We start from the raw sequence: 11779 nt of genomic DNA, 5'->3' as shown, positions 1-11779 counted from the left end.
ATCGAACACTTTGGTTTCCCATGTGGACTCTCCGAAGTTCCTTGTGGGAAGTTTCCTAAAATCTTCAAATAGGGACCTATCCCGCTTATGTGGTATCATTTCGCTTTGATCTACAATCCAATATTGTGATGAATCGGGACAAAGATGACAAGATTTCTTATCACATTGACAAAGCATTTAAAGTAAAACTCACCTCGGAGAAGGACATGCCCTAGCATAGTCCCATCCGATGACAACGGAAGCATTCAACACTAGTCATGTCTATCGACTTCCTAGGTTTCTTTTTGTGTGGGTTAGGCTTGGCCTTTTCCTTTGCCTTTCCCTTTTCCACTTTTCTTGTTCCAAGGAGCCTTCCTTTTTTGGTTTGACAACATTTGCTTCAGTTTGAACAACAGGGCTTTTCATTGAGAAGCCTTTGTTCCTCAAGCTCACATTTCCTTTGCACCTGCAAAGTTTGTGATATCAATCGTCATCGTCCAAGATAAGACTTAAATTGTTCCCCAGTTTTAGGTAAAGACCTAATGACAGATTTGAATTTGTTTGCTCATTTGACAGACTGTCCCCTTGCCAGCTAACTTCGGAACCATGTTTCTCATCACCGCAATGTTGTGTCATAGAGGTATGGGGGCGACTTGATAAATTTGTCAAAGCTCATTTGTAGCCTCCCTCGGTGGCAGAGTTCGATGAGTCGTACCCCCCGCTTTTTTCGCTTCCCCATAGCTCTTTTGCCGATCCAAGGCCATCATACCGCATCATGAAGTCATTCCTCATGGTGCCAAGTATGGCAATTCGGGCAACATTATCTTTGCTTGTATACTCATCTAATATCTGATAGGATAGAATCCTATACTCATCTAATATCAGATAGGATAGAGTCCTATACTCAGTGGTTTATCCTTATCTTGGTGGGCGTCTATCCAACCTTATTTCCAACAATCACTGTTGAGACCGCCCCTGGACCAGACACTCCTCCCACACCCTTGACGCCCTCAGGTTCCTCGCCGCCCAGCTCCGCATCATCATCCATCACAGTTGGAGGGTTATTCTCTGCTCTCTTGTCCACTGCTATTACTTTCTTATATTAGATATGTATTAACGGATTAATTTTGGGTTTCTGTTTTCCCCTCTATCTTGTATTACTAAGCGCCTTCGACTATACACTGAAGTTGTGACTCATTTGCTTAGCTCACAAAATTTCGACCACATTTTCAGCTCATCAGTTAATAGCGCAGATCGACAATCACTGTCTGATTAATTTGGGTGGAAGTACACACTGATTGCTGAATGGGTTAAACTCGTAAGTTTAATACACCACAGATAGATAATGGAATCATGCACTCAATTTTAAACTCCTTCCAAACTAACGAAATAAACTAAACTTACTAAGTAATACAATTGTTTTCTAACTAAAACTTACTAAAGTTTTCAAGTACTCAATTTTCTTCAGAAGATTTAGCCATATCTTGATGGACCCTGTAGTTTAAATAACTAAGTTAGATTGGTCGTGTTCCTCTTTTCTTCATTTTTTTTCTTTGTCATTTCATAGCTCATGTTCATTTTTTTTTTCATTATTTATCTGCCTTTGTATTCCAACAAGAAACAGGTTCAAGGTTGGGCAAAATCACAAAACAAACAGAACAATCTTAAATGACAATGATATATTCTAACAAATTCAAATGCAACCCAAAGCCAATATAGATCAATACAAGTACACCAAAAGTATTTATCCGCCTTTATATTCATTTCAATTAGGGTTAAAGTTTTGGCAGCGTTAAGTGTAAGACAAAACAACAATAAGGAATGTCTACTGAATACGTACAATATGGAACTTCAATGCACCCTTAAGCCAACTTTTCTTTCACTCAGTTCTTGTAAAGAGGACAAGGGGCATCACGCCAATGAGGAAAATAATGTGGTTAACGTACCAATCTTTTGTTTGGCCAGAGCTTGAACTGGATCGACAAAGCACCATTTTCACCCCTTGTTCTTATATATCCTATGGTGCTGCTTTATCAAAACTTAAACCCCCAAGAATTGCAGCTGGTTCACAATTTCACATGAAAATGCTTTGCTTTTCCACTAATACCAAATCCGAAGCTGTTTCCCAGGGCAAACAATTTCAAGCAGTTGATCAATCATCTTCCCACCGCAACAAAATGAACTTGAAAGATTAGACAGGCAAGTCGCAACAATTATTACCGGGTCTTCAGGTTAAAGTTTAACAGACATCCTTATAAATTAATTGTGTCCTTCCTTGAAATGTTGAACTAATATTTTCTAACAATTGCCAGTTCATACATTTAGGTCAAACAATAAACAAAATCCACCTAGCTAAGTAGCCAGCAACTTTACCTAAAAAAAAAGGCTAACAGCTCCTATAAACATATCAACTTGGCACGTACTCTCAACTCATTCTCACAATTGTCTTCCACAAAGATTCATAAAGTGAGAGAAAGGGACGACCTGGTGAATACACAAGAGAGATAACAGAGATGGGCAGCCATATGGGTGTGATTGGGTGCCTCCTCGCTGCAGCTGCTCTGCTTCACAGTGCAACTGCTGCTACACATGTTGTCCTAGGCAACTCGGGATGGTTTCTTCCTACTAATGGGGATGGAACATATAGCACGTGGGCTGCTGGCCAGGATTTTAGAGTTGGTGATACTCTAGGTATGTCTTTATAGTCGGGATTTCTGTGTGTGGTTTTCATGCTTTCACTGATGGCTTAAACTCGTAATATTTCACTTATAAACAGTGTTTCTAATGTTGCTTTCCTGCTATTTTTACAAGTCTTCGATTTCCCCACTGGACTGCATGCTGTAGCAGAAGTAACAAAGGCCGGGTATGATAGCTGCAACGGTGCAAGCCCCCTTTCCTCACAAACAACTGGACCAGCAAGTATAACTCTTGCCACGAGTGGTGAGCACTACTACATATGCACCGTTGATGGGCATTGTCTGAGTGGCATGAAGCTAGCCATCACTGTTAAGACGGCCCCTGTGACAGTCACTCCTCCTGCACCCACGATCCCTACAGTTTCTTCCCCGGCTAGTGGACCCTCTCCACCCAGACCAGGCACTCCTCCCACACCCTTGATCCCCAGAGTTTCCTCCCCGGCTAGTGCACCCTCTCCACCCGGGCCAGGCACTCCTCCCGCACCCCTGATCCCCATAGTTTCCTCCCCAGCTACACCTGGGCCAGGCACGCCTCCCGCACCCTTGACCCCCAGAGTTTCCTCCCCGTCCATTGGACCCTCTCCACCCAGCTCTGCATCATCATCCATCACGATTGGAGGAATCATCTCTGCTCTCTTGTCCACTGCCATCGCTTTCTTATATTAGATATTTATTAACAAATTTGTTTTGATTTTTAAATCGTTCTTTCCCTCTCTATGTTGTATTACAGAGCCTTCATATACAATAAAGTTGTGGTTTATTTGTTTAGTTCTTAGAAAATCTCCCCAAGTTGATTCATTTTCACTGTTTGATTAATTTGGCTGGTTGTACACATTGAATGCTGAATTAATGGTTCAAACTCCCAAGTTTAATACACCAGGGAAAAACAAAGGAATCTTACGCTCTTCCAATTTTCCAAACAAGACGAGTCAGGCACTTGCCAATAAAATTATTTTCTTACTACAAATTACATGAGGCTTTTAAGTACTCATTGTTATTTAGAATCTTAAAGAACTAAATTAGATCGTTTGTCTCCCTCTTGTTCTTCATTTATTCATTATGGTTTTCAAAATATCTTGTGTTCAGTAGAGGTAAATGAACACCAAAAGTATTTTTCCGCCTTTAGAATTCATTTCGAACAGGGTTAAAGTAATGGCAATGTAACTGTAAGACAAATCAACTATTAAGAATGTCTAATGAATATACTAACGAACTTCAATGCATCTTTATGCCAATTTTCTTTCAATGAAATAGAAATAGAAATAGAAAAAAAAACGACCATAATTGTCTTTGAAAAGATACAAGGGACACAAAACCTCTAAGGATTACACTGTAAATAAGACTGAATCATACCTCTTTTTTGTTTGGCCAATGCTTGAACTTGATCAACAAAGTACCATTTTCACCCCTTGTTCTTAAGAGATCCTATGCAGCTGCTTTTTTCACCTATTTTCCATTTGCTCTTTCGCGCTGGAATTGTGGACGCTTATTATGCAGCCGGTATGCACTGCATTTAATCGGATAGCTCAGGCTGATACTTGGAGGGCTGGCTAGTGTCATGGCCTGAACTCAGAGGAGCCGGCTTTGTTGCTAACCTATGAAGAATGACACCTTATGTAGCGATTTGGGTCTTGTGGAAATCAAGAAACGGTAGAGTTTTTAAGAACAAGATCACTTCAGCTGAAAGAGCTTGCATGGAAGGCTTTCTTATGGTATTGGTCTTTGGTGACACCAGAAAGGAAGGACTACAGGTTCAAGCACTCAGTACTTAACTGGCAGGGGATCATAAATAATGCAGTGTAACTGGTGGTGCATGCTCCTTTCAGGTTGGAGTATTCCCCTAGGTGTTGTAGTTCTTTGCTTTTGTCTTGTTTATGCTACTGGTGATTATCTCTGTCACCACGGCATACCGCATACCACTACATTGTCTGTTGGTGTGTATGTATGAATGTAAAATGTAACTGCCTTCTTCTATCAATAAAATTCAATTATCGAAGAAGAAAAAAACACATGCAGCCGCCTTCAATATATCATATGAAAATTTGAATCCCCTTGCTTTCCATGTCAGTGTTACATAATATTGCTCCACTAATACAACTCCGAAAGTCCGAAGCTATTTTACAAGGCAAACCATTTTGCAGTTGAACAATCACCTCCCCACAGAACCATAATGGATTTGAATGATTTAACAGGCGTGTAAAAGTTTAACAGGAATCCCTATAAATTGATACATCCTTCGGTGGAATGTTGAGCTTGCTTTTCTCACATTTTCCAGTTCATTGCACACTTCTTCAGCAAGACCTAACATTCTGTTCAGAGCTCATAAGCTTTACGACACCGCATGTAACATTGATGTCTATCTTGTAGACGATGGTTTAGCAAATTATTTTATTTCATTAAACCAAAAAGTTTATGTAAATGAAAATTGAAGTTGACCAGGGTTCTATACTAACATTCTTTCCCGATTGAAACTTGCAGCTCAACTCTACCAACACGAGAAACAATCTTGGTACAAGAAAATAACCAATAAGCTAAAGCAATGGTGCATCTTCCTATATCAAGATTGAATACATTTATATATCCTAATTCCTACTTATCTGGCTACTTCATTCTACCAAAAAACTGGTCAGATGAATATTTGCAATGATAAGATAAATGGGCAGACTCAGCAAGGTAACTGACAGGTGCTTTGTGCTTCCTACTGGAACCGTGATGGTCCTCACCTCTTCCTTTCGAACTCCATTTGCTCGAGGATGACTCCAAGGGGTCATCAGCACTATCCCTAGGGAAGAAACAAAACTCTTTACTTGTTCGTGGAGACTGATCACAGGACTTGTCCCATTCCTGAGAACTACTTGATCCAATATCTACAACCTCATGAGCACACCCAGTTTCTTCACTTGCACAGGGGACTGAAAGAGGGCCCAAACGCAATGAGAGATCACATTCAATGACAGGTGAGTTCTCAGCTGATCTCCTCCACTCTGCTTCTGTGTCTCTGTTCGAAGCATTTACAACCGCATCACACATGAAGAAGTTTTGTAAGAAACCCTTTTCAGTGAGTCTCCTAATAGACTGACATTGAGAAATACCATGAACAGCTTCACTGGAATTTATGCCTTGGGGAGGATGAGAAACAACCTGGGGATCTGTAGCTTGATAATGGGCACCAAAATATAAGGGATAAACACGCCCCACATTCGCAGAGGGATGAATACCAAATGAGACTTGGTTACTTGCAGATGGTGATAAATTTTCCAAAGGAAAAGGGAATGTATGAGTCACAGTCGGTTTATTGTCCACGGTGTGAGGGGAGCCTACGATATGTGAAGAAAATGTTGGTTTCACAGAATGTGCAGGCCTTAAGGAAGACCCTCCGTGGGTAATATTCACTGCAACTCTAGAAGAGACAGGAGTGGGTTCCTGTGTAATGGGGGTCAAATAAGCTCTGGGATGGTTATTCCGTTGGCTCCTTGAAGCTCTTCTTACAGTGCAGCCCAGAACTAGAGCAGCTGATAAAAATTGGGAAAAAAACAACACAATCACTAAACTTATACCCACATAGTATCTCCTATAAAATCCTAGTTCTGGTTACATAACATATCAAACTTAAAGCCATTACAAATTCCACTAAGAAAGCAAACCAAATGCCGATAATGCAGCAGAAGCTAATTAACTTGAACATATAAAAACAAGGAAGAGAGGAAAGAGTGTGTTACCTTCAATACAAGGTTGAAGAAGATCTCCAGTTTCAGTACTCTCTTCCCTACGTATTATCGTGTTAATGGCATCGTTGGTTCGGTCCCAGAGCGTTTGAGGGTCCAGGTACTCCTCCTGAACAAAAGAAATTTCTAATTAAAACAACTAGAGAGAAATAAAAGTGAAAATGAATAGCGAAAACCAACAGTCAAGAGGCACCTCGGAATTGGCTTTGGAGTAAATGATTTCCTCTGCTTTCAAAACAACCACAGGAAGTTTCTCCTGCCATTCTTTATTTTTCTTAGTTTCAGTGCCATGAATTTCATTCACCACCCTAATCAAACATATGGAGTAAATTCAAAGACAATACACCAACAAAAAAAAAAAATGAAAACCGGAAATAAAGACAGCAAAAAAAAGTGTAACCATAAAAACTCACCTGAAAATCTCTTGAATGAGAGACCCTCTCATGGGTTTGTGCCTATCACTGTGCCAAGCTCTTTTAACACATTCATACGTTTTGGCCCTGGTCTTGGCATCTTAGATACACCCACTATATACTCTAGTAGTTCCAAATTTCCAATACAATTTAGAATGGATGAGAGGGTCAAATTCTTGAATCCCAAAATGTTGAGAGGGGTTATTTACTGGAGTAGAGCAGAAAAGATGGAAAGATATTGGGTGGGGTGTGTGGGGTTGGGGATGGCTTATAAATTAAATTTTAGTCTTTACAATTTTTGGTAATGTCGTCCTTTCTTCACTGGCTCAATTATTTCAAAGGGTCATTTTGATGGTTCGTTGTGTCCCCTACACATCCACGTGCTTAGCTCCAAAGAGTACTATTATGTTGTACACAAGTTACATCACTTTCACTCACAGTCTCAATGCCCCCAACCACACCTGCATGACTGCACCCCAATCTCTCCCTATTTCCTTACCAAAACCTACACTGTTGAATATATATGTGGACAGACTCGACTGATTTGTTGTTGTTTCGCTTTCGTTAAACCAAAGCAACCCCAGCCTCTATTATCCGATTTTCGCAGAGGCAATCTTTAATGTTATTAGTATGTATATATATTTTTTCCTTCAAAAGATAAGGTGGTAGTTGTGAAGCCAAAGAAAACAAATCTTATCTATGTTTTTTGTCCATTTGAGAAAAGGTGAAGAGGTAGAAGGATTATAAAGGTTGTGAACGCTAGAATGGAAAGACATAGCTAGCCGCCATAGAAACACATTGCCACATTAACCTTCGAGGATTTTGGTAGGTAAGACCGTAAGAGGGAAGTGCGTGGCTTGTAGGGCTGTCAATGGCTGATAACCGACCTGAACTCGAACCGAACTGAACGGATAAAAAAGGGTTTCGGTTTTAATTCAGTTTTGGGTTGGTAATGAATTCAATTTTTAGTTCCGATAAGATATTGATTTGGTTTCGGGTTTGCCATCCAAACCGATAATATGACATTTTAGTACTATTAATAATTTTGTATAGGTTTTATAAATTGTGTAGTTGAAATTATTTGATATAATTTGGGATTTGATTGATTTCATAGTTTTCGGTTTAGTTATGCATTATCGGTTCGGGTCGGTTTTGGATACTCTATTTTTTTTTATTGGTTCGGTAATGAATTTTATAAAATCCAACCCCAACTAATTCATTGACAGCCCCTAGTAGATTGTGGACATGTAATGATCCATAATTTTACCGAAAGATAATCTAGTCATTTTACATGTTGCTTAAGAGAATTTTGGGTGGACGGTATTTCTTTTGTTGTGTTATAATAGCGTTGGACTAGTATTGCTAGAACGAAACGATTGATTGTGAGGTCTTAAATTTTGAGGAAGAAATTTATTTAAGGTGGGTACACGGTATTGTCTAGGAATTTCTATAAGGGCAATTTAGTAAATTAACTAATACATGGGCATTTTGTAATATTACGTGTAAATTTGTGCGTAATAGTGATATATATACTAAGAAGTAGGCCCGTCCATATGCACCGGCTCTTTAAAAAATTTGCTCAACAATTATAACTACTAGCCTTTTGGGCACGCCGTTGAGCGTGAACTCGTAAGGTGGTTTTGAGTTATTGCTTCTATTTGAGTATTTGACGGAAGACGTTTGCTCTGGTATTTCGCAATATCGATATGTTGACATGATGACATGTGCTGGATAACGTAGAGATAACCAAAAATTTGAATATTTAAACAAAATCTTCCTTGTGTATCTCAAATACATGACAGCAAATTAAAGAAAATAGCGATATACATGGTAAGAGAAAAAATGACAAAGATATGTTGGTCAGAAGAGAAGGGAAGAAGCCTAAAAAACTGCATACCACTTCAAGATGGCAAATGCTCCCACCAAGTAATATGGCACTTGGAGTAGCGTTCTACGGTAGAAGCACAAATTTGTATATTTGATCACCACGATCCATTATGTTAACTATTTTACTTGCCAAAGCAATGACACCAATCCCAAATATAAAAAACACTAAAAGCCTTGTAACTGATATACAAATTGTTGTTTTTATTCCGAGTTTACAATCATTTGGTCATTAAGCAAGCATGCTTGCAAGAATTAGGAACACCAAGGCAATGCGATGCACCACTCAAAATTTCTAGACTACATGTGAAGAAGGATAGAGGAGCATCATATCCCAAAAATAGATCTTTTAGTGGTAACAGAGATGCTATAGTTGGGGGTTGAAGGATATGTTGTATAGTCCAAACATGTTTTACGCTTTATTCAAACCTTCTGAAAGAGCCCACCAATGTTTAACACTATATCTTCTATACATGTTAAAAAGATAGCGAGTGCCTATTGGTGTGAAATAACGAAATGAAAGAAATACAGAAAAATAGGATCCTTAAAAAGCCCTTATTCCAACTTAAGGTATCTCCACAAAACATGGATAACACACAGGCATTGGTACACCGTAAAATGAGTCATTAGAGTAAACTGGTGGCTTTAGACTGCACCTGCATTGAAGATAGCAGAGGTATATAAAGAGAACAAAACCATAATTAAAGATCAAGGTCGGCAATAACAAAATGAATAAAAATGTTGGGTTATAGACCATGACTAAAAAGGTTAACATAATCTCCTTAAAATAGCTTTGTTGGAGTCCAAACGTAACACCATCCTCCAATGGGAATGTATATACATAACCTACCCTTCCATATGAACATTTTAAAACTAATGGATACCATGATCTGCAACTCATGGGCCATGCTCAGAATGTGGGCAAATAATATGTATCGAGAACCATTCAATATTTTTATTGCATTGTGATTTGCAAAAAAACAGTGAATAGGCTTCCCTCCCTGTTGAAGTGGATACATGGGTTTGCCTTGGTATAGAGAAGGTAAGAAGATGAAGATAAGAATACTTATTCTAATCAGAGCGTATGATCAAAAGTATGAAATAATAAGAAACAATGACTCACTGGTAACCTTCCCCAAGCATCCATAGCTGTCAAGAGGTTAACAATATCCATATCCCATATTATGAATACAGTTTCATTCCTTCAGGCAGATAACTATTTCAGGTGTATCAAATTGCACAACTCTGCCAGAACATTTGTGAAATATTTGGTTGCAACCAAATGGGCGCTTCACACTTCATTTTCCTTGCACTATTTTTACTGTTTGAATCACAACCTATAACTCCAACCAACCAGAATGATCTACAGGCAGCACTGGATGACATGAGAACGAATTCTTATCATGGATTTGTCATCCTGCTGCAGATGCTTAACACCAATCCGACTTTACTACAAGATGGAGATATGACCTTCTTGATGCCAAGTGATGCTGAACTATCAAATTATGTTATCGGGTTGCATCGCCTTCCCCCGAAGTTCTGCTAGTCATTCTCTTCCAACAACTCTTCTACTTGATGACATTGTACATCTCCCTACTGGGACTGTCCTACCCTCTAGCTACCCAAACAGGACTATTAGCTTAACCGACTAAGGGAGAAGAGATTTCTTTGTAAATAATCACGAAAATTGTCAAACCAAATATTTGCTTAAGTTCTTCAATCAAATGCCATGGAGTCACCGGCATTATCCAGTTCGAAATAACTCATTCTCGCTCTCTTAAGGTGAAATCATTAGGTACTTTCGTGAAAAGTATCCATCATCACCATAGCCACTAACTCACGCTTTGTCAATGCCCAAATTGAAGGGGTAATCTACCTTTTCAGTTCTTTGATGGTCTTGTGGTATTGATAATAGTAAATTTTTGAAAATGACCTAGTGGCTTAATCTTGCAATGCTCTTTCAGGATATTTATCCTTAATACGGATGATTGACGATGTGATTGGAAACAAATGCTAGCAAACTTGATTTTTTATGCTCAAACTTACCCATCCATATCTAAGATAAGTCCGGAAGATGGACTGAAAGGGCATATAGTCCGTTACCTATCTACAAAATCATCAATGAAGCGAAGAAGAAACGAACTTTCACAAGTACACCACTAACAGAGTAAGCTAAATAGATAAAAAGCTTGACGTATTAGATAGGATAATCACAATGATTAGAGATGGACCGAATTCCGATACTCCATGGCATATCTTTTGTACAACTCCTAACAAATACTCCTTAATTTTTTCAATACATAAGTTTGATTCGAAGAAACTATTACAGTTTTTTCGCTACCAATGATCATACTAAAGCCAACCTAAACATATCATCACCAATAAATCATGTAGACTATCAATGACACTTCTCCCGCTTTGATAGACATCATATCCATCAATAGGGAATGTCATTCTTCTTAAATCATTTCGACCACCGGCTTCAACCGGCTCAACAACTTCTCGCAACCTCAACCGCGTGTTCGACTTCCTCCAATATGACTTACCGGTTCCCCGAACTTCAACCGGGGGTTGCCCACTTGCCGAAAAGTGCCATGCCCATCATCTCATATATCTTCCCTCCAAGTTCTCGCGGATTCTACCCGTGGTAATAAAGAGACAAGAAGAAAATAGACAACACCAAAATACGTACAATACCAAGTCAACTAAACATATATCGGGTTTCTCTTTAAGGTATAGAGAAAGAGACAGGTGCACCGAAATCTACACCTCTCATTCAAGGTCACAAGATACATTTTGTGGGTTTCAAGTTTGTTCTCGATGCCATTTAAAAATCCATTGTCAAAACCACATGTGCCGATAGGCATTATTTAATAATTTCAACTTAAGAAAACACTCACAAATGGGCCACTAGATATTAGGGGCGTTGTTGAACGTAAGATCGATGGCTCTTAATGCCTCCTCATCGTGGTTGCGCATGTGTGCTCTTTTATGATTTTGATTATGACTTGAAGTTCTGACTAGAAATTTTGACACGCTCACATAGTTTGCCATGATTAGTTCTATGAAGATGAGATCATCT

At 39.0% G+C, this 11779-nt stretch overlaps 1 protein-coding gene and 1 pseudogene across 2 annotated transcripts; one reads left to right on the top strand and one right to left on the bottom strand.

Moving 5' to 3' along the window:
• Positions 1 to 2353: 2353 nt before the first annotated feature.
• On the top strand, positions 2354 to 3455 carry LOC147510218 (early nodulin-like protein 14). The gene is made up of 2 exons (XM_086602242.1): positions 2354 to 2670; positions 2791 to 3455. Exons 1-2 carry the CDS (start codon positions 2493 to 2495, stop codon positions 3339 to 3341), a joined length of 729 nt encoding a protein of 242 aa, XP_086458368.1. The 5' UTR covers positions 2354 to 2492; the 3' UTR covers positions 3342 to 3455.
• Positions 3456 to 4649: 1194 nt separating this feature from the next.
• On the bottom strand, positions 4650 to 7052 carry LOC147510217 (uncharacterized; annotated as a pseudogene). The gene is made up of 4 exons (XR_015218767.1): positions 6814 to 7052; positions 6594 to 6708; positions 6395 to 6509; positions 4650 to 6187 (listed from the first exon to the last, which is right to left on the bottom strand). The product of XR_015218767.1 is annotated as an uncharacterized LOC147510217 (transcript).
• Positions 7053 to 11779: the final 4727 nt, after the last annotated feature.

The sequence above is a fragment of the Coptis chinensis genome, chromosome 3 (genome assembly GCF_015680905.1).
Source record: "Coptis chinensis isolate HL-2020 chromosome 3, ASM1568090v1, whole genome shotgun sequence".
Lineage (NCBI taxonomy): Eukaryota > Viridiplantae > Streptophyta > Magnoliopsida > Ranunculales > Ranunculaceae > Coptis > Coptis chinensis.
The sequence above is the reverse complement of the archived record's forward strand: the minus strand, read 5'-3'. Positions and strand labels throughout refer to the sequence as shown.